This window comes from Heterocephalus glaber, unplaced genomic scaffold, assembly GCF_053883595.1.
Source record: "Heterocephalus glaber isolate CG9 unplaced genomic scaffold, H.glaber_assembly_v1.0 deba00001555, whole genome shotgun sequence".
Taxonomy (NCBI): Eukaryota; Metazoa; Chordata; class Mammalia; order Rodentia; family Bathyergidae; genus Heterocephalus; species Heterocephalus glaber.
Window position 1 is genome coordinate 13492106 of NW_028258346.1, and position 24461 is coordinate 13516566.

Here is a 24461-nt window from a genome sequence, read left to right on the forward strand (position 1 = left end):
TCTTTAAACATCTTGTAGAATTCAGCAGTGAACCCATCAGGACCTGGGCTTTTCTTTGTTGGTAAATTTTTTATTAACATTTTCATGAAAAGAGTTGGTCTTAACTCTAAAGCACTTGAGTTTGCTTGGGGGTTAACTCGGTTGGAGCAGGAGTGGAAAAGGCGAAAGTTTCTTTGTTCAGTGGATTCTCCACCTGAGCCCCTGTGAGCAGTTCTGGAAGCAGATGCTAAGGGGCAGGCCTGGTTAGAATTTTGTGCTTCTCTTTCAACTTGGTTACTTAAGTGATTCCTACTCAGTTTATGAGGGCGTTAAAGCCTCTGATTTGAATTAAGGGACACACTCACGGAAGTTCTATTTGTACCAAACTTTAATGAAATAATGTTTAAAATGCCCAAGAAAAGAATCCTTCACCAAGAATCCAGGTCTTTAAAAGCAGAAGACAATTCATTTCCTTTTGAACAGTAAGACGTTACTAAGGTACTGCTTGGAAATGAACAAAATGGCTCAGGGCGGGACGGTGTCAGGTGAGAAAGATTTCTCTGTGCTTTTGTTGTGGATGACTTTGCCCAAAGTTAAAGCTTAAATGCAGTCTTTAAATATGAGACTGTCAGGGAAATCACGATCAGCTGGCACCAATTCAGAAACAAAATATTACAAGATTTTATACTGCATTCGAGCATTCTGAAGTCTCAAATGCCATCACAGGTCAGTCCTGTGAGAACACCAAACTACCCGAATTGTGCTTTTCAATGATGGTAAACAGTTGTCATGGACTGTGAGGATTCTTAATTTAATGTTTGTACGGTATAGGAAGTGTGACTTATAGGTTATAACAGAGAGCAATGCATGGCTGGAAAAAGTAAAGCAATTTCATGTTCAAAAACTTCTAGAGTCCTTGAGGTCTGCTTGACTGAGGCTTTTGATTTTTCCTTTATTAATAACCTAAGCTAAGAAACTGTTGCTTCAGTGCTTTCTGGGAGTCACTGCAGTTGTTACCAAATATCCAAGGCTTTCTAATATATATTATCTCATTCTTAAAAAGTTTTAAAAAGTGGGGGAAAATAGAAACATTTCTTCCAAAATTTTAATAAAATTAGGTCAAAGTAATGGTAAAATTTTTTTGTCAAGAGTACTGAAATGCATATTGATATTAAAAGCAGTAACTGAAGCTCTAGAAAGTCCTCAAATGAAAAACAAAGCTTTATTACAAAGCAGCCTTATAATTTAATTGCACATCTATGGATATATCAAGAATAGGCACCAAAATTTAACTGGCTTCTGTTGCCCTTTCAAAGTTCTGAGACCAGAATCAATTTTCAACAAACATAAATTCTCTCACTCAGAAATCAACCACAGAAAAACAGTAGAAACCTGAATTTCGGAGCATGCATTTTCAGGTATTTATAAGATTGTATTTAGAGAAACTAAGAATGTGTACTTCCTGGAGTGTTATTAGCATAACAAAAGTACATGCTATCTTTTTGAAAAAAGATGAAAGAAATAATATTCTCTATTTACTAAAAATAATGACACATGGGGACAGGATGTGGAAATATTGAAACATTTTCAGTTATATATGTATTTTTCATAACTTTACTAGCTCAGGATTATTTATCTGAACAAAAAAGTTAGTATTTCCTAATTTTGTCATTGCTGTTGTTATTAAGCAAGAAATTGGGAGAAAAAAAATCAATGGCTGCCTAATAAAATATTTATGCCCTCTGTAAATACTGTAACATTTACAAAAGGTAATCTTCAGATTATAGATATCTTGACTATATCAGAGAAATATAAAATTATAAAGCAGATTTCCCTCTAAAATTCTTTTAAAAATTTGCAAAATTATTCATTTATATGATCAAATATAACATAACAAACTCACTTCTTCCCCACTGACTGATAAGACTTTGCTTTTCTACTCCTGTTATTTTCAGTCTAAAATATGACATGGAGGGAGGTATAAGGGATTTGAGCATCATTTGACAGTATCTTTATAGCAATTTTTAGTTGTTGACATTTCTTTGTTTACAAATGGGTAAATTTGTTCATGCCAGCATGTATACACACACACACACACACACACACACACACACACACAAATATACCATAGGGTCGCGATGACAGAACAAAAGTAGAAAGTGATTTGCAGCATGCTTAAAGAAATACAGTATTTCTCTTTTGCTCAAATGTTTCCAGTCTCAAATCAATCTGACTCTGAAGGGATCTGGCTGGTGATGCAGCCCTAGTGCTCTGGGTTTGCTGGTAGAGCTGAAGATGTTTTGGGATTGGAGACAAAACCCAAGAGGAGCTGCAGCAAACCCCCGAACTTTGCCCAGTTTCCTCCGGTCAGTAACCAGAGTCCATGACTGTTCATGCTCCAAGAGTCCACTGTGGCAACTAGCGGTGGAATTTATTCTGAACAAGTGTTCTGTTTGGCTCCATATACACATTTTTCTACAAAGTCGGCTACTGACATTTAAAAAATAGATTTCACATAAAATTTGTGTAATTTTTCTTGAAAACCGAAAATCGGGGAACCCATGTTAGCACTCCTCCTCGCAGTACTGCTGCAGGTTAGCTGAGTCCACCTTCACAGACGGAGCCGGGTGAGATGAGCCCTTGGCTCTCTCCTCCGGGCTCTGTCCAGCGGCCTCCCCACCTGACCCGTCTACCTTCCCTGAGGTGGGGACCATGAAGTGAGGGGACGGGACGGTGCCTGCTGACTAGCTCTCTTCTCTTTGTTCAAGCAATGCTAAATAGCCCATGGCCACATTTTTCTCCATGAATGGGATTCTGACAGTCTTGGGCGAGAACAAAGTGCATCCCATTTTATCTGAAAAGAAGTCTCTAGGGGAAGATATAAGGAAAATTCACATGAAATGTCATTACTACACTCTTATCTACACAATGTTGCCGCTGGCTGTGGAGTGAACTTGTTCCCTTATGAAAGTCCCTCGAAGTCTCTACTCCCCTATTTTCAAAACGTGTGAATGAGGAGGAAGAAAAAAATACATCAAAGGATTTGTTCATCAATTTCGGTTCACCAGAAAGATAAATGAAGATTGCACAAGGAGAGTGGATAGTAGTTATTTTAAAACTTTTCAATACACAGCTCCAATTATTTATGTGTTTTATGTCCTGTTCTGGTGATTCTGCTTCTGGTTAAAAACTCTTAACTGAGGGTTCCAGTATTTTTTCCCTATTTGGATTTCACCTGCCTTATCCCTCTTTCAAAAACTTCCTTCAGGATGACCCGCTGATTATTTCCACTTTAAGCCAACCAAGTATTTAATATATTAATTTATACTTTTGAGATGATTTATCATATTGATGAGGATGTACTGCATGAATCAAAGTTCAGTTTCTAAGCAGGAGTTTTCACATATTGTACTACGGTACCCAACACTCAATATCTGATACTCAATAAGTATTTTTGTAATAAGCACAATTTTTATTGTTAATCTTCCTAAAGAAACGAGTAAAATTTTTTTACACAAAATCTATCAACAGGAGATTGGTTGGTTAAAGAAAAAAAAGCAAAGCAAAAACAAAACAAGTTGAGAGAATCCAGGCGTTACCAGTTTTTGTAATATTTAAAAAACAGAGACTTGATCTTACCATTTTAATCCATCAAAACCTGTCTAAATGTTACAGTGGTTTGTATTTCCTATTGCTACATGAATGAAAGTGAATCCGTATAAACCATACCAACACCATTGTGTATAACTGGTGGTAAAACTTTATTATTCAAGTTTAGATGTAACAGACATCTTTGCTGCCTGAAGATTGTTTGCATAAGAAATACACCAAGAACATGTTTGTGAGTAGAAATGAACATGCACTATGAAAACAAAATAAAATAAAACGAAAAAATCCCATGTGTTGTAAGAACAGAACTATTATAGCCAACATTCTAATGTTCAAATCAGGACTACAAATTGAATTCTTTTTCTTAGCAACATGAAATCATTCCATATGAAAGACATTTTCTGCTGGTGAATATTGCTGTAAGTTAATTTTACATTGGCATTTTGAGATGTTTCCCACCCCTGTCCCTCCCCCCAGATTATCAATGTTGTTGTCAAATAGTACATCCTAAGGAATTTGGTATTTGTTATTGTGATATTTGCCTTGTTGGTAGCCATTAATAAACCATGGTTTTATCAGCCTTGTAACAGTTTTGCTTTTTAATAGTCAACACTATAGGCTGTCTAGTTATAATATTTACAGCTCATCTTTAACAAAAATGACCCCAACCTTTCTTGGCCCTTGGGAACTAAATTTAAATAATCCCCTTGGCCACATAATACTTGACACTCCTATGGTGCCTTTCAACCAAGGCTCTCAAAGTGCTTTACAAACAAGTACTACATTACCATTATTATTAATATTAATATTAATATTATTAATATATTTTCCACTTTATAGTTGAGGAACCTGAGGCACAAAAAGAAAAAGTGATTTGCTGCAGTTCAGGTATCGAAGAAATAACCAGGGGTAAAACCAGGATTCAGGTTGGGGACTTAGGGACCCTTTGGGACCCTTTTCTCTAACGAAGGCGAAGCACTGTGTCCATGGTAAAGTTACTCTCACCTTCTTCTGGTGTAGGCCAGAGTAAGCTTACAGCTCTCCCTTTCTTTTCAAGAGAACAACACGGGAACATACATTATCCAGTTCCCACATGTGGATTACGCTTCTGTTTCACATCTTCTTCATCCCTGACTTGAAACACTTCTGCCCTGGTATCTTCCAAAGTTCTAATTACTGCAAATAACTGGAGGTGATGTCTGAACAACTGCCCTGCTATTAAGAACAGGCGAATTCACTCTGTCCTGGAAATGGACAGCCAATGGGAAGTGCAATGCAAAAATGCCATGCCTCTGTCCTCTGCCAAGTCTTTCTTTGGAAAAAATAACACTCCAAGACCAGACGCCTGTCTTTCTGTCCTCTTCTCAGTTACGATCAGCTGTCTGCTAATAGCTTCCACCTAACTGCACCTACCTTTGGTCAGTACATTGAGTTTCATACTCAGGTTGCATTTTGATTCCTCAAGTTTTCTCCTTTGTCTTGCTTACCAAAGATGCCTTGAGTTGTTTGTTGTTTTTTAGGGCTTTTTTTCCCCATGACCTCCAACCCAAAGACAGGTAGTTGTGAACACATCTCAACTTTAGCCAAGACTCTCATACAGCCCAGAGGTAGTGTAACCACCAGCTTCCTCACTTCGCATTCCCAACGCTGGACAGCAGATGCTCCCCCATATAGAAATGTGTTCATTTTCATTGGCTAAATAGGCAGGCAGTTGGCAGTTCCGGGACAGGTCACTCTGTGATGTTTTGCAACCACACAGCAGGAGGCTAATAATTATTTTAATAGCAGTATTGATATTCTTCAATTTATTAAGAAAACCATATTTCCTCAGGCATTTAAAAATATATATACATTTAATATTTTTGGAGCTGTATTTGCATTGGATCATAATAGATTACGTGCACATGTGCAATCATGAACATAATGTGCTACCACAGGCTTCAACAAAGACCTCTTTAAAGATAATCACCTTTTCTCTTCTTCTCATTATTACCTTCGAAAAGAATCCCCACGCTTGTTTTCTAAAATCTATCTTTACTAAAACAGAACAGCTTAGAACAGAACATCACTACCTTAAAAGTGGAGTTTTAAAAGAACATCTCAATATGTCATGTAGCGAGAACTGGGCTCTCTTTGCTTTTTGGACTAGAGAGCTCCATCCTTCCCTCGTCTACTTAGTGTCCTGTAGTGTCTCTCGCGACCTGCCATCTTCCGAGGTGGGCTGGCTCTTTACGATTTTTCTATCCCAAACAACTGTAAGAAGAGTGGGGTGAGCAAGGATGAGAAAAGAGCAAGAAAAAGAAGAGGAAGAATGCATGAACTGGTCCTGGCCTTAAGTCTGAGCCAAAGCTCAATTTGGACTATAGACAAGTAATTGAAAAAGACCTACAGGTTTCATGTGGCAAACAATTGTAGCTGACTTATAGTATTCATCACAGGACAAGGGAAGCCTTTTCGAAGAGGGGAAAATTTCTAAATTATCTTGAAAGTTCTTCAGAAAAAGGTTAAGTACCTAAATAGCTCATTTAAAATCATTCACAATTTAAGACAAAATGATTCTTAAATCTTAAAAAAATAGAAAACATTTTTATAATATATTTTGCAAGATGGAACAAAGGCTTTAACTTCATCCAAAAATAAGGGAGTATTTTAGTGTTATGATAAACTTCTATCCTTTTTAAAAAGTCCAACTTCTTTCCCACCAGAATATGTATAATAATGAAAGCAAAAATGAAAATAAAATAATTAATAATAAAGGAGTATGGAATAAGATCTATCATGCCAATGCTATCAAAGAATATTCTACGGAAAGTAGACTGAACATAAATATTCCCCCAAAAAGTGATATGTATTTTCCAATGCTCGTCATTACTACTACGCCTGTTTGAAAAAAAACCAAAAAACAAAAAACAAAACAGAATGAAAAACAAAGGCATACATGCCAATAATGAACAACCTATTTATGTTTGACACACTGGATAAAATGCTGAAGAAGTAGTTTTGCCCAAAAAGTAATACCTGTAACGTTGCCCAACTTAAACTTCTGGTGTTACCGGCCACTTAGTCTCATGCTCAGGTTTGTCTGCTTGCCACTGATTTGAGCATTCTGCATATCATGTTGCTCGAGAATTGCTACATTGCATTTTTATATTCTTTTAAAATAAGAAAACGAATTGTTGTTTGGGAAATCTCTCTAACAAAGATCTTTGTCACTTTTGGATCTATTTACTTTGAGACGTATGCATCAAAAATCCTAAAACACATTCTATCAAATCATTTGGATGTCAGAGCTCCTCCTTCCACCTCTTTATTTCAGATTATGTGACTATTAGAGCTACGTGACAGGTGAGATCAGAATAGGCCCTTTAACAATGAAACTGAAGCAGAGGACTTAGTCCTGATTTCTTTCTCTCGTTTTTTTTTTTTTTTTCCTTTTTTTCTTTGTTCATGAAAAATGAAAATGCAAGAATGGAAATGACAAGACAACATCAGAAAGATATTTTCAACTTCATTCACACAACAGGAACTGACTGAACTCTACCTGCCATCCAACTTTAAAGAAACGAAGACCCAGCGCTGTGAGAAACAAAACCCAGACAAAACAAAACAATACAAAGCAACTGCGAATTAATGTAAAAATGGAGTGCAAATGCGACTACAAAATGCAATAAAAACATCAGTGCTGCAAATTCCAGCAACACTCATCAAAATAATTTCTGAAATGTTTCCTCTGAAACATAGACAAAGCAATAAAAAGAGGATATATGTTTATCATTTTAAGCATAACAACGTGAGTTAAGAGCTTAAAAATTTAAAAAAAAAAAGTACTTGGAATGAATAGTGCTACCCTTTTTTTCCTAAGTAGGCATAAAAATATTTTCATTTCCTTCTTGTTTTCCATACCATTATATCAAGAACTTTCATTTGTTTCATGTTACCGTTTACAACTTTAATGCACACACACACACACAAAAAGATATCTACTGCAATAGAAATAGTTGCTTCATTACCTTGTTTGCTACATTTGCAAATGTAAACAGCTAGGCAGAGCCAGTACTGACTCTAATGCATGATGGAATATCTTTGTTGCATACGTACACTGTAGAAAATATTTATTCAATATGTCAGGCACCATTATTTGAAATGTAATACATTAATATTTACTAGAAAAATAAGTTTTTTCCTATTTGTTCTCCCAACTTCTTTAACGAAATAAGTTAATCTGACAGTGCATCCAGTAGCTTGTAATATCTTCTACATCTCCGTGGCAAAAAATAAACTACTGGTTGGGACAATATAATGCAAATTATTAAAGTCAGTCCTTGTACATACATCCTTGTAGCAAGCATTGAGGCTCGACTAACAGCACCTTTAACCAATTATTTAATGTTCAGTTATTTAGCCCTATTTCCCTGAGCAGTTATGCTGAGGAGCTTTCCCTTCATGGATAGTTTTTACAAAGCCTTAAGTATTAAAAGTACTATGAAGACATACTTCTAAGAATCCTATTTAATGCTACTTAACTAAACCTGCATAATCTAATGAAGGGATTGATTGGTACATATACTAACTGTCAGTCTGTGGTAATGTAACCTTAGACGCTGCCTGACCACAAAGTTTGGAAATTATATTTAACCGAAAGAAAATAAATAAATACAGCAGGTTACCTTGTGGAGAAATACCATGTATTCTAAGCAAATGAAACCCATGGTGTGACATTTGCATCCACCTATTCTTTTAAACTGAGGGGACTGCTTTAGTCATAATGTGCCGAGTGAGACAGGAGGGGGGAAAAAAATCCAAACTTGTTCATCATAAATGAGAAAGACATGTCTGGCTAAAATAAAATTACTATGTAAGCATCGAGGACATTGTTTTTTAAAAAACAGGAATATATTTGGACGAAATGAACCTAAACTGCAAACAAAGGACTACTACTCGAACATCTAAGGGACAAAAATATCAAAGAGGGTGCGCATGTGCATGGACAGGCAGGGCTGGCCAAAACCATCGTGCCACCCTTCTGTCACATTTCTTGCTGCTCTCTCACCAAGCCTAACCAGAGATCCTCATTTCTAGGTCCAAGTCTGAAACACAGTCAATGAGAGGAGACCAATTTGAGAGGGAGCATTTGCCTTCCCTCCCCGTCAAGATCCAATTTCATGATACCTCTGAATTGAGGACACAATGTATGGGTTTTTGAACAAATGGGCCAATGGCCAACCCAACACTGTTTCTGTATTGTAATATGTAAACCCTTTCACATTCTAGACAGTTTTTATCTTTTTACCTTTTATATAATCTGGTGGGACTCTGTGTGGATCATTTCCCCAGTATATATCCACCAAGATGGCTTTGACTTAACTAAGTTCTAAAAATGATTGTTTACCACCTTCCGTTCTTTCTCACTGACACCTGTCTCATTTTTAAATCTTGGTAACCTACTCAACAAAAGAAAGGAGAATAAAAGAAGGGAATTTCATGTTGGATAAGGCAGGCTCTATGAAGTATTTTTTAATAGGTCTTCATAAGACATTACAAGCTATTGAATTCCCATCAAGAAAACCTATTTCTATTTAATTGTGCTAAGTGCTAAGGTTTTACTCTTTAGGTTTTCCATTTTTTTCCGCTTGTGCATTGTTCCTATGCAGGCCCCTCTGGATGTGCGTTGTGAAGTCGTATTTGTCCGTGCAAAGATGCTGGCATATGCTGCACTGGAAAGGTCCACTGTCACCATGGCAACTCATATGCAAAGCATACATCACTTCATCCAGAAAGACAATGCCGCAGTGCACACATTTTGTCGAAAGCTCATCTTGAGTACTTCTGTCAACTTTCTCTGTTTTTGCTACATTCAAAGGACCTTCATTTTTTACATTTGGTGGTGCCTTTGTTTTCTCCTTGGAGGCACCGTTTGCAGTTGGCCCAGGTCTGGAATGCTTGATCGCCAAATCTAGAGGAATGTCATTGTCTGATCCAACAGCTGAAAAATGAGGAGGCAGATTAAAGGTGGGATAAGGCACATAGTTTTGGCAAGGATTTGGTAGGCCAGGCACATGACTCAAGTAGTGCGGATTCCCAGGGACAGAGAGCTTATATTTACTCCAGAACCGCAGCCAATCAGCTTCACTCTGGAAGTCATTATGTACAAAGGGAAGTCCAAAAAGTGGGTACTGGTACTTTTCAATAGGGCTGCCTGGTGGTGAATAATTTGGGTGTTTTGCAGGTCTCATATACTTTTCTATGGGGCTGCCTCTCTCAGAACTTCCTTTCCCTTCAGATACAGAGGAACTATTTCCTGGATCTCCAGTACTTTCCTGAGGACTTTTAATCTGAATGTGCAAAGGTTGCATCCTTTTGTGAATATCCAGAGTTTGGCTGACCAGGACTGGCTGCTGAGCAGAATGGCTTTTAGTCAATGAACCCTGGGCTTCATATTTACTTAGGCTTGGGAGTGGAACTTCTCTCTGATGGCTCTCAGTTAAATGCTCTTCTGACCTCCTCTCTAATGGGCTTCCATTGACCTGCTCCTCACTGCTACCCCTCTGCTGTTTGTTGAGCTGCTCGGCTTGAAGTGCCTCCGGGTTAAGGCGCTTTCTTGTTCTTCTCCTAATAATCTGCTCACCGTTGTTTTGTTTAATGATGTTTAAAGGTCTGGGAGTCTGCAGAGAACACACACAATACATAAAAGGAAAACATTAAAAAATACATTAAAATGCATTAAAAATTCCTCACAAATATAAACCATGCTGCAGTTCAAAGCAAGGATGGGGTTTATGCTGCAGATTTACTAAATCTCCTCCTTTTGCCCTAAGCAGCAGCAGCAGAGGAAGTAACCAAAGTGCATTATTTTCGCCTAATTAAATCATGCCCATCTTTGCAGGGGGCACAGAAAACTTTAATGTACTTGAAAGCAGCTTTTCCAAACTCATCAGATTTTTGTGGTTGCACCATAGAAAGTTACTCACAAAACCATGGTTTTACTAAAATATTTTTGAATTTTGACTTATGCATTAAAATGACAACAAATCAACAGGGGAGACAGGTACACATTCCAGCGGAGTAAACCGTGCCCCCTTTGGTTCCCATGTGGGAGCTCTAACATTAAAGCGTCTGGATCTAGAAACAGGGTCTTTAGGAGGTAAAAAAGGTTACCTAAGGTCAGGGAGGTGAGCCCAGTCCAGCAGGACTGTGACCTTATAAGACTGAAAGAGAGGTCCCTCTCTCCACCCACCAAGATGGCAGCCATCTAAGGCTGGAAGAAGCCTTCCCAGAATCCATCTCTCTGGCACCTGGAGCTTCTGGCTTCCAGAACCATGAGAAGGTACTTTTCTATTGTTTTGATACACTCAGTCTATGGTTTTGTTACAGCACTTTAAACTGACTAATGCATGCATCTCCTTAAGGAACTGCAAATGTGAACATAAAATATTCATACCAGAGCCCAAATAAGACAAACTGACAGAACTGTAAGGAAACATATCAGATCGTCAAAGCCTTATCAGAGGATTCTTTCCTCTTTTCTTCTCTTCCTCTAATGATATTTTCATATTCACTAGGGAAAATTTTACTTGTTAACAGGTGAAGCATTAGTTTTGTGTTGAAAATCTAAATTCATCTGTAGCTTGGGATCAAATACCCAACTTGTCATTCTACCCTACTTAAAATAAATGCTGACTTTAATTTAGCTTAAGTATTTTATTTAGTTTACACATGACATGATTGGTATTTACGTACATGTTCAACAGGTGTTTATATTACACAACTAAAATCCATGGATAAGACTATAATAAAAACTTTACTTGTAGGGAGAGCTTTCACTGTGATTCATAAAGTCAAAAGAATAATTTTAATACGTGAATGCATATTTAAACATTAAAAGTTTAGGAGAATCTTCAAGTGGGCTAAAAGATTACTGAAATCAGGAAACAATTTCCAGAAAATAAATATAGATAACATGTAATTTGTGAATTCTTCTGAAGGATACACTTTACAAAGAAATATTTTATATATTAAAAATGCAGATATAAATCTCTTTTGGAATATTTCTATTGTGACAAGTTACTCTGAAGAAAAGAAAGATAACATGCTGGTTTTAGAATTAAATTACTAGTTTCGGAATGAAAATGGCACATAGCTTGGATATGTCATGTGTATTCATTTTTTCCAGAATGTTTTGGTTTATAAAGAGTCTGTATTAGGATTGTAAGAATATGTAGTATTTAATTTCCATACAATAAAGAAACCTGAAATGTGCATTAATTTCTTTTTTAAGCTTTCATAACTTTTGCTGCAATTCTGTATGCGCTTAGCCTTTACGTATTTCAGTTTGCAGTTTGAAAAGACTCAAAACTGAAAACATGTTGCCTCTGGAGAGGTGAATATTAAAATAAGTTTTAGAAAATAGTTTATATCACAGTGGTTAAATTATCGTAACTTGGCAGAGCAGTAATTTAATTAATTCTTGGCCCATGATTGGCCAGAGTTCAATTAAAATTATTAGTATCAGTGCTCATTAAGTGGAAGTTTATTGCTGTGTGTGAATGGTTGCAGAGGACAGGAAGTGGTACTGTTTGGTGGTAGGGATCTTTCTACTAGCTACATTCCAATAACTAAGTTTTTTAGGGTTTACTCCCAATTAATATTGTTGGCAGCACGCATTTTTTTAAAGAGCGCTTCCCATGGTCCATTTAGGAAGGCGTTTTGTCTAAAGTTGTATTCCCTGTGGCCGTAATCTATTCACTGGCTTATGCTGAGAGCTATGGTAAAATGCCAAGCAAAATGAAAAAGGCACAGGCAAATAGATTTCTGTTTACGAAATGGGGCATTCCTATTTTAAAGTCAGTTCATGTCAGCAGATAAACTTTCTAAACTATAAAGAATCCTCCCAAAAGTCAAATGTGTATACAGATGGGGGATGTGTCAGTTTGAATTTTATTACAGAATTCTAACTACAGTTTAGGAAACAAGTAATTTGGTGGATTCCCAGGAGCCAAACCAGCTGGAGATTAAAAACACAACACACCTTGCACTTCCGCTCCCCTGGTGTTTGTGCCACTGAGGACTCCAGACTCCCCACCAAACCCCCTTCGAGCATTGCTGTCGGAGCACTTCTGCTCCCAGGCCTGAACTATGCTGCTGAGAGCCTGGCTTCCAGCTGCCAAGGTCTGAAGGCAAACTAGAAAATAAATATTTATTTCCTATGTTACATTTCAGGTCAACCCTGGAGGGACCTTTTATTTATTTATTTATTTTAACTTTTGGTGTATTTGTGAAACTTTCAAGGTCTCCCCTTTCTACCTAAATTCATCGCACAAAGTCCGCTAACCATTAGGCCGACTATCTCCTAGGTGACGTTCTCCCAAATCAATCATTTTCCTCTTTTATATCAAAAGAAGCATCATGCCTTACTAATGATCTGAAATCTATCTCCCCATCCCATCTAAGGTCCTTTTACCCTAAATCACAGGGACCTTCAAAGTGACTGTATTGAAGCACCCCGCAGGGGCAGGCAACCCAAGCCAGGAATGGGACTTAGCAGACGATGGAGCAGGCCAGCTCAGCTTTCTGAAGCTTTTCCTGAAGCAGTGGGACGAACTCTTACCGAGTGAAGCTTCTGGTAGAGGCCACACGCGTTGCATACATATCCACCATTTGCATTCTTTCGCCAGAGAGAGGTCTTCGTGGTCAGGCAATTGGCACAAAAAACACCCGAGCCTCTACGCCTCTGAAATGGGGGGGAAACAAGGTCAGAGGTGAGTCACGTGATCAGTGGAGTTAGACCCCATCAACCCAGGAGTTTTGTCTTCAGACTTGCAACAATGACAGTATAAAACCACACTGCCCATAATGAGGTCAGGTTCAACTGTGTTTAATAGGTACCGCTGACTCGCGTTATAATGAACCCCACAGTGATGGATGAGGTGTGGGGAACACCAAAGGCTGGTCACCGGAGCAGCTTTAACTTTTTGAACTTTGGGTTTTGTGCCTTTAACGATGGCTCCGAAGTGCTGAACCTGAGAATAGGCCTTTTCACAGTGTCAAAACAAGAGTAAAAAGACAGAACATGGCAATGTGTTTAACATACTTTGAGACATGCTACCTGTGTTTTAAAATATGGTCAAGCTTGGAACAAAAAAGAAAGTAAAGTAAACCCAATTTGTGTCTTTTTTGTGGGCCATTCATGTAACCTAAGTATTATGAGACCATCAGACCCTGGATTCTGGTCCTTCTTTTGCAATGGTTAAAATGTTAAATAGAAACATCCTCTGTTCCCCAACACCAGGCGGGCCAGGGGGAACTTGTGCCAGGAGTACAGTACTACTAATGACAGAGCATACGAGTGCCTTCTCAGCTAGACAATGCAGTCCCATCAATGGCTATTTATTTATTTTATTTGACTCAGACTTAGAAATCAGAAGCATTTCCAAAAACAGATTGATTTTAGTGGCCTGAATTCTGTAATCATCCGATTCAAAAATAAGAATATTTAAAAGTAAATAATTAGTATCACTGGTTACATTCTTGCTATCCAGTAATGATTCCAGTAAACTTCTCATTTAAACAAAAGTCGGGCTGTGTTTGTAGGCACAAATGTGAACAGGCAGGAAATGGAATTCTCTCCCTGCAAAAAAAAAAAAAAAAAGGCAATCCAGATTCCAGCTCTGTTCTCCTTTTCTTAGGAAGCAAAGCCTTTAATGATAAAATATGCATGTTAGATAAGGAGTGGAAAAAGTCTTGCTGGAACCAAATTTTATTATAAATTAAATATTACAAATGCTATAAGTCAAAATTTCAGGGATACATAAAATTTAGGCAATTTATTTAACTGAAGTCCATACTGTAGCAGGGTGGTATGCCTGCCAAGAAAATACAATGGTTATAATTGTACTCTGATACATTTCAAATGGAAAGCTTTCTGCAGACATAATTTTGGCTTCAAGACTGGAACACTTTCTTGGCATTGAAAGGTCATTTGATTCATCGGGTGTTTCACAATGTATCACTAAAAAGACCTGGTGAGCAGCCAGTTCCCTATAGGGTAATTTTTCCATCCAGATGCAAGTGCTATCAGAGGCCCTCGTCAGCTAAACTAATTATGATCTTGCAATTGCTGATGCCTGCTCACTCTAACATTCGACATCCTCCATTAATCATCAATACAAGGAAAATGAATGAAACGTAAAGAAATGAGGGCTGGTAAGCTGCACAGCTATAAAAATCTAAACTGAGAGCAATAACTTAACAAGACTGGGGGAATGTTTTCAGTGAGCGCAAAGTCAGGCTAACAATTGCCCTTTTAAACCAAGAACACGATTTCATTAGTGTAGCAGGTTGTGCCACTTTAGGTGATGTAATAAAAGCTAGATTTTTCCCAAAGATAATCTCAGGCACCCTCTTTCTTCCCTCCTCCCCAAGTCAGAAGTAGGAACACACAGCAAGTTTCTCAGTCTCCACAGCAGCAGCAGCATCAAACACTCTGTCGGAGGTCCAAAGGGCCCAACTGGGGCTCGGCTCGCTGTAGACACAAAGGTTTGTGCTTTTCCCGAAACCAGCGGGCTATTAGAGGTTGTGTTTATCCAGCATTTTGGGGTCCCCTTTATCCAAATTAAGCCAGGGAGCCCAGTTAGGTTACAATTGTGAAACCTTGCCGGAGCCACCCTATCAGTTTCCTAAATCTAAGTAGCATGCTGGGCAAATCAACACCAACACCATCCACATAAAGACATGTAAATGTCCGACTGGAGCTACCCCGCATGTATGGCTGAGGCTCAAATTTGAATGGGGAACATTCACTCCAGCCCGCTTTTCTTTCCTTATACCCTGGGTGCTTGACAGAGCATGCCAAAGTGGGTGTAATCCTGATTTCAGGGAGCATTTCAACCCTTGCACAACTGGGTGCTTAATTCTCTTGCAAAGATAATGCCCTTCATTAGTTAGAGGGAAAATCCTGAAATTACAGCACTAGTTTCCACAGGCATGTCTTGCTTTCTGTAGTTCATGTCCTCCAATAAATGTTGCTGTATTTTAAGTAAACCCTGTCTTATTTGAAATACAGTACACATCATGAATACTGAATTCACTTAGAGTCAGGATAGGTGGGAAGTTAACAACCAGATACAGAAATCAGACCACTTGTATTAAAAAACCTGACTCTTCCATTTGCTAGGTGCAACATTGGGCAAATTACTTAACTCTCAAGTTCGAAATATTACCCCCTTTACAGCGTGCGCTGTCAATTATTATGTGGATTAATAGATGCAATTAAAACAGCGCCAGACATGAAGTAAATGCTCAGTAAGTTAGCTATGTGTCAGGGGATTCAAGTATGATTTCTTTCGGATGAGGAAGATACTTCGTAGGCTTTGTTTTCACCTCAACTCTCATTATTAAACATTTAAGATTTGTTTCAACCATATAGGTGGATATTATCAAATCTTCTCAAACATGAGAATGGAAAGTTGAGTCAGAATGAAATATCAGGGTGTTCACACCTCAAATTCAATACGATCCTGCTCCACAGGGGTGGAGAGTGGGAGGTAGGTGAGAAGTATTTTACACATAAGATGTTATTTGCCATTTCAACAAATTTAGCACTTCGGTAAGCTTGATGGAACTGTATTTTTGGCGCACTGAAATTTCTGAAAAAATCTGACCACACAGCCATCTCTTTCTAAACTACACCGCAGGTAGGTGAGATCCCTGACTCGGTCATACTGTGGAGCAGTTACACCTGGATGGACGCAGAAGACACTTCCTGGAAGCTGTCCCCAGCCCAAGCCCAAACAACAGCAGGGCGGCATAGAGTCGGCTGTGAATGAACAGTTTGCTAAGGCTGCCAAGTGGGCACATCCCCTTGGTATTTTATAAAAAATAAGATCTCTTTAACTTAAAGAAAACAAAAAGCACTGAAGACCTTATTTTATTCACAGTTTATATTGCATAGCAAAGTCTTAACTGTTTTTGTTCTTCTCCTTTATGCTAAGCTTGTTAAAGACAGAAGCCATGTTTCTTGGCAGGCGTGAATATTCTATGTTAAAAAGCACTGAGGACATGCTCTGTCGTGAATGGCTAAATACTAAAAAGTTTGAAAATAATCTTACCTGCTATCATTAGTACTCACTCTTATTTTGGGGGAAAAAAAGATTTGTTTTGTTTTGTGTTTTAAAATCCCTTTCAAATGTATTCCGTTCAGGTCGACAAGTTTATCTTGGGTTGGGCAGAGAGACTCAATAACGTTATAAAAAATAAAATCAAGAAAATGCATCTTCTAATCCTACCTTCCACACCTATTTCTGAGAAAGAGTTGTGACTAGGTTCTTGCTAGGTCAGGTAGGAGGACAAAGCTCCACCTTCATCAGTCATCCCCATTATTCTAGTTGTCGGCAACAGTGGATGGTTCTATATGTGCGTGTGTATGGTTTAAAGTTTTCCCTTTTCCTACAAGCTGTTTTTAAGAGATGAATAATAATTTGCACCCTGTGACCTTGTGCAGAAGAGTGGAAGATTAGGAATCCTGTGGACAATGTTATTGATGGGCAAGAAAATGGAAGGAATAAGGAACTAAGGATGACACCAACTGGCATTGCTGGGGGACGCTGTCGGAGTGGACAACTGGCACTTTTAAAGTCTTATACACATTGCATTCTCTGTCTTAGTACATCTATTTCTATGGGGGTTCAGGCGGTACTAGAACAAAGGAAAGTTACCCCAAAACATGAACCTACCTGAAAGTCAGCTCAATTGCAAATTTCTACAGGAAAAACAAAAAACTCTACCATCAGCAATTCAAGGAAATGACTATTTAACTTCTAATGCTAGTTTGACTAATAACGTTAAGGTTGCATTATTTTTGTGTTACCACCATGGTACTTGTGTTGGTTGTTAAGTTCCTGTGTGTTAAAGAAAGGATAAAGGAGGGAACCACGAATTGCAAGAGGTTTTAAGCCAGTGACTGGTCTAGCAAGTTCTTTTCAATAATTAATGAGATATTTTCAGACCTTTCCGTATTTCAAATGTATTGTAATCACAATGGTGATTTTTTTTTACAACAGCAACATAGATATCGTTTACATAATTGTGCATGCCAGGATTTGAAATAGAAAATGACAACCTATCTTTTAATATAACTACATTTTAAGTCTAACAGCTTTAGTCTTTAGGTTTACAGTGAAACACTATGTATCACCATTGTTAATTTTTTTTTCAAAGTATCTGATTCAAGTTTTGCTTTTGGTGGACTTTAATTTCTCGGTTACTTACATATCATTCGAGGCTAACTCCTGGCACGTATGTTGATAAATCGAGATATAACTTAAGGGAAGAAAATGAAAAAAAAAGTTTTAAATTGATTCAGCTGTTTTTATTGCTTATTTTATTATTTGAAGATCAACCAAAAACAAAGATTTTTAAGGTTTTCAAATTTCATTATTAACAAAGAACCGATTTCATTTGATTAATAAAAAGTAAATTTGATTGTATTCACTCAAGTGGCTTAGCATTTATAGACATGGATATTCATCTCTAAGATATTAAAAGTCTCCACTGGTGAAGGAATCTGTGCAGAAATGATCTTTTATAATAGTTTTCTATGAATAAGAACCATACTGAAACCATGTAATTACATAACAAGCCTTGATAGGCAGAGTATTTACTCACATTTTTTATGGTTTTATATCTTAGCCATTTTAAATCGAATCAATCTGAAATTTGATATACGAGCTGTTAGTCTGGATGTACCTCAAATATTTTTAACTCTTTAAATATTTTGTGTTTATTTGATTATATCAAGAATTCTTTGCAAAATTTCATTTCAGGGAAATGCACAGATGGCTAAGACAGAACCTTCTGGTACAATTTTGCAGTCATAAAATTTCAGTGGTAAACTTAATTCAATTCAGACATGGGAATAATTATTGAGTGTCCACCCCGTGCCTAGCACTGTGCTACAAGCACAGCAATGCAGAGTCCTGCAGTTTCCAGTGGAGTCTGCTGAAAACACGAGTTAAAGGAGACCAAGCTAGCTCAGGAACACTGAGAGTCTGAATCATGTGAATCACACGGAAACTTCTCTGAAGAAACTGAGGTATTCGCCACAAATCTCACTGAAGCACTGAAAGTCATCTAATCATTAGAAGATCCACTTTCTGTGTGACTTTATAAAATGTGTAGTAGTCTAATTTTTTTAAAAGAACTTAACATTTGTTTTTTGGTTAGTAGTAATGTCCCACCAATGACATTGTCCTATCAAGAGGTGACAGCGACTTGATTAAATAATGTGTTCATGACTATCAAGTATGTCATCCACATCAATAACTGTTGAATGAATGATCAATTTTATTTCAATCCTTATCACTATTATTCACCACTGTGAGACAAAAAGCCTTCTCCATGCCCCTTTGCCCCTAAAACAGAACAAACATGCTGCTGACTACATACCACTCTACAAAATATAAAGAATGCTGCAGCTACAACAACTTAAAAATAGATGGCGGCTTGCAATGAATAGCTTCAGATTAACAGCCAGAATTTTACCAGAAGCGCAGGCAGGCCAACAGTTTAGCAAGAGCAGGGGAGGAGCTCTGCCAACAGAAAGCAATCACTACCAATATCCTGGCTGACTTTTGTTCCAAATGAAATCGTGAAGAATCAGTTGAAATGGGCTGTACGACAAGTCTATGCCTGCTTTCCAACAGCCAGCCCTCTTTGCCCTCAGATTTCTTGCCAGAAAGCGGAAGGGACTCTGCAAGGTTCAGCCAAGCACCTATTTTTTTTAAGCACCCATTTTATAATCACCTATCTCAGAGCCTGGAAACAAAACCTGTTTACACTGTTTATTAACTCACTTCCTCGATGCATCAACACTGATAATGGAGTTCAGTGTAAACTGACATCCTTGGCTCGACGCAACAGAACAAGTCCTGTTCCAGGTCACCAGGCAATACGCAGTCCAGTAATGTACACCATGCCCAGGTATGAATGCAGCTGAGATTTATCCCACTGACATTTTACCATGCAGGGACCACAGGTTATGCTAAAGCGCTCAACACACGAGCTCTAACTCTTCCGACGGGCAACTGGCGATTCTTACAGCCAGACAGCAGAAATCAAGACTTCCCATTGTATACCCCACACTTTATACACATAAGATTCTTCAAATGAGATGGCCTTAGAAATTTATAACACACATATTTAAAACCTACTGCACAAGCCTGAGGGCCCTGTCTGCCTTCTTTGACTACTATATTCAGCGAACAAGCAAACCAAGCATCCAGTGTCACACACAAATTACATAACAGGATCAGGGCTGGAAAAAGTCAGATCTGTGGAGTTCTAACATGCGCTGTTTCTGTAATAATGTGCTGTCTTACGGCAAAGATGCATTTGGGGAGCTAAAAATATGGTTGAAAATTTATGTCTGCACTGTCTTTTTTTTCATTCCATGTGAAAGTCATTATTGTCAAAAGAACCACTCAACCCTCTCACTGCTTCTATTTCTGCCACCATGTATCTGTTTTCACCTTTCCTTCAGCTACAACAATGGCTGGAAAGTTGCTCCACTGGGATTTTTCCTTCTTTACCAGTGCCAAAATCTGACACTGAAAGAGGAAAAAAAATATGATAAAAGAGTTTTTGGAGGCACTGTTAAACAATTTTAGCACTTCCTATGCAAACTTCAGCTTGAGAATAAAATAACTGACTTTTAATACATTTTTTGCATAGTATACCTAATAAATACATTATGGGATACTTCACACCACAAGAAATAAAAATCTCAATGCTAGAGACCAAATCTAGGAAAAGCCTAAAGTACAATGTTCTCAGCTAATAAGCATTTAACTGGAGAGACAAAAATAGATATTTTATATTTTCTGTATTATCTGTGTAGAGCTGCCTTGGTAACTGATGATGATGATGATGATGATGATGATGATGATGATGATGATTTTGAAAGAAAAAAAATCCAGAACTTTTTCCACTTATTGATAATAACTGGCGCAAGAAGCATTACTGTCCTGCAGGCAGTTCTGTATACATCAGTAGCCATACAGTCTTTTGAAAAATTTTTTGATGCTTTCCCCAGAAAAAATAAACATGTAAAATATTTTACAAATAATTTCAAGGTGTTCAAAAGAAGGTCCCTCACAAAATAAATGCAAAGATTTCCAATGGGTCTCAGTCTCCTAGATCTCAAGGTTAAGATCTCCTGAGATATATTATCCCACTTTCAATTTAAAGTAAATAATTAGATATTATGATTCTGCTGGTATTGAAACTTATCTACTATCAAAAACCTGATTTAAATACTACAAAATGCACACATATATCAAACATTATATGGTACCCCCATTAATATGTACAACTTTTACGTTTCTGTGTATCAGTTAAAAGTAAAAAAAAATATTAACTAAAAACTTGGTCTCTATGTTCAGACCAAAAGGCAGGAACATATTTTATGAAGCACTTATGAATCAATTATCTGGTACAATCTTCTTGTTTGACACTTTTTATACCTCCTTTGATAATCACCATAGTACATCCAATCTGCTATCTTAAAAATTCTCCCAAGAGACTAGTATCATTGTTATCTCTCTCCACTTTAAGAATGAGAAAGAAACCCAAGACTTAAATTTTTTCAGTTGCCAAATAATAGGCTAAGACACAAACCTAGGCCTCCCTCACTTCAGTTACAGTTCTTACCCGTGTTTCAGGTCTTGGTAATGAGGAGGAAACTGGGGGATTTTTATCAAAATTATTTCTTCATCACCTGGCTTGGAAGAATCCTTATCTCTTCTTCAAGTCACCCTACAACAGCTGATCGAAATTATGCAAGTTGTGGGGTAGCAGAAAGAAATGACTCATTCTTGATCAGATATGGCCAGGAGCTGCTCTGGGGCTAGAGACACACTCATAGCTGGAGGAACAAGAGCATCCAGCTGAGGCGGAGGCAGTGGTGGGGAGCAGAGGGGTGCAGCACACAGATTTTGGTGCTGCTGTGTCAAAAAAAAAAAATCTATGTGAGCTAAGCCTGTGTTTACAAGCAGAGTTTGGTGACAAGACCCACAGGCCCTCACAGTACCTGTGACACGAGAGGGCCCCTGTGGACCTGGGTTTCTTTTGGATCCAATTCAGCTTAAGATAGGACAGAAAAACAATGTGCTGGAGTTCTGATATGCTCCATAAACACAAGTGTTCAGGCAATGATTGCTAGATTGACTTTATATATTTCTATGTCCCTAGGCAGACTTTTTGAAATGTATGGCATCATCATTACTCAAGATAAAATACTGCTAAGTTGAAAGATATGGTTTATTTTGCCAAAGTCCTCAAGGTTCAAATAACATGAAAATATTGCTATTTCCCTTAATCATCTTCCCCATTATTGCATACAAGCTCATGGTCTTCATTTACCTGTTGAATGTATGTTTGTTTATGCTTTTCACAGGTGAGAAGCTTTCCATTTTATCACAGAAAAGTGAAGACAAACATACTCTGAACTCTAAACATTTTTATAAGCTATCAAATTAAGATGACATAGTGCAAATCAGACATTAAAACACTATTCTGCACAGCAGAAAACATGGTAGATACTGATTGTTTCCTTCTAAATAGCAACAAAAACTTATGGGGATACAAGAGTTAAATATATAGAGATTCAAAATAATTAAAGGTGATATAAAAAATCTGAATGTATCAATAACTGGCACCAGATACCCAATTTGGACTAAATACTTGGGCAACTAAAATGGGAATAATTCTTGAAATACTTCATTCTGTATGATTTTTAAATACACAAATGGGGACGGGGAACAGCTAGGGAAAATGAATCCACATTTCATTTAATTATTGAGCCTATAAATTATTTTTAAATCTTATTGTGTCTTTATTTAAATTTTGTCCTTCCTCCAGATGCATAATATTACAGGTATTTAAAACCACGTTTGCAATGGTTGAAACAAGTACCTAGAAGGTTGAGTCCTTCAAATGGAAACTTCATCTGTAACAAGAACACTGTAACTGCTGTGAGTGAAACAGAACACGAGGGGATAATTTCATTATCCAGGTACTGTGCGCAAACAGGGAAATTGAAGCTGATTTTTAAAGTTTTAATAAGATGATTTTTATAAGACTACTTGGAATTTCCTTAACAATAATGATGTCATTTTGTAATAACTGAAATCTTTCATGGGAAAACTGCTTCTTCAATAACTCACCTAGTCAGTTACACAGGAAAGTCCTGTACTACGTTGTCCCCCACCCCGTCAAATAGCTCACGTACACGACTTCCTTTTCAATTACCAACTTGTCTGCAGTACCATCTGTAAAAACGAACACATACCTTACGCTGCCAGTTTCTGCTTTTGTACGTCCATTAGTCGGACTGGCTGCAGCTGCTCAAGAAGAAAGCAATGATTGTCTTTGTTTTGATGAACATATATATGTGTATATATATATATATTCATTCCCCCTTCGTTCCCACTATATTAGCTCCAAGTAGTATGCTGCTGTCCGGAGGAGGAAAGTATGCTCTCCGGTCTCACCCACACTGCTCTCTCTGTGATCTGGAGTTTGTTAATCACACTATATCACATGCCAAAGCAAGAACTACCTCACCCCATCCAGCACACTCAAGGGCCCCCAGGCACCCAAAAGGAACAGTTAAAATCATCTCAGACTTTGACATTTTGTGCATGGAGGGGAGGATCAGGAAACCAATACTGAGACCTGGCAGCACAAATGGAGACACAAAACTCCTGCTGAGTGAGCTTTTATTTCAGGAGAGGGGCTGTGAAAATAGAATGCAGCGACCTCTCAAACACTTCACTTGTCCCTGCCTCATGTTTAGACCCTTTTCCCATTGGCATTACTTCTTTCCCAGTCAAACATTATATTAAACAGTTCAGTCTCAGTCGAAGATGCTAAAAATACATAGCAAGAAGTTATCTACAATTAATTTTTAAAGTGATCTTCCCTAACCAAACTATTTCTCTATTGTAAAGTAACTGGGATTTAAAAAGAAAAAAGCTACCCAGCTCTTAAAAGAACAATGATGGAGAAAAGATGCACAGAGATGCTGAAATGTAAACATCTCATAGAAACAAAAAGGGCTTAGTTACGATTCATCCTGCACTGTCCCACACACTTAAAAATTCATCCCAAACATATCAAAGTTATCCTTCATCGTAAGAGTTACTTTATTTTGGGGGCACAAGTTAGATTCTGGAATATCAAAATGTCAATTTTGCCTTGGCTTTTCACATATTAAATTTTCTTAAATCACCAAATAGCTCCACTTTCTCAGTATTTAAGTGTAAAAGACAGTGCTACGTTCTAATTATTTGTATAGGCAAATATACAGGCTTTGAAGGAAGGACCTATTTTTCTTTCAGTCTTTATATTATCAGTGTATTGCACATGGTAGGCATTTAATGGACAACTTAACTGAATGCACTGCTATCAGAAGAGGTATTACGAATTTTAATAAACAGCTACTCCTTTAAAACATACATGTATGTGTGTACACATAAACATGCTGTGAATGAAAGATTGTACTTTAAGTACGGCTTTATTCATGAAGTATAAAAAGGCAGTAGAACTTAAATTGAAAACAGTTTCACTTTTGTGAGATGCAAAAGCAAATAAATGCTCGACCATACTCAGGGTACTTATTTTACAAGAAGAGGAAAAGAAGAGGCCTTGTTTGTCTGAGCTTCTGAACAATTTGCAGAACGTGTATAAATGGCACACGCTGTGTGTGTGTGTGTGTGTGTGTGTGTGTGTACACCACTGTGCGCAGCAGATATCCCTAAGCACACACACTCACAGGAACACACGGACACACTTTCAGCACGACCCTGCAGCGAGGTGTCTCT

The 24461-nt window shown here is 37.7% G+C and overlaps 1 protein-coding gene across 7 annotated transcripts in view; it reads right to left on the reverse strand.

The window, feature by feature from the left end:
* Nucleotides 1-1182: 1182 nt before the first annotated feature.
* The window catches only part of Trps1 (transcriptional repressor GATA binding 1), a 238130-nt gene continuing 214851 nt past the window's right edge, over nucleotides 1183-24461 (reverse strand). For all 7 annotated transcript variants that reach the window (XM_004850196.3, XM_004850194.3, XM_004850192.3 and 4 more), the window contains 2 exons: nucleotides 13193-13315; nucleotides 1183-10250 (listed from right to left, as the gene is read on the reverse strand). In XM_004850196.3, the coding sequence (XP_004850253.1) occupies nucleotides 9189-10250; nucleotides 13193-13315 (1185 nt within the window). In that variant the 3' untranslated portion in view covers nucleotides 1183-9188. The remainder of the gene's footprint in view (nucleotides 10251-13192; nucleotides 13316-24461) is intronic.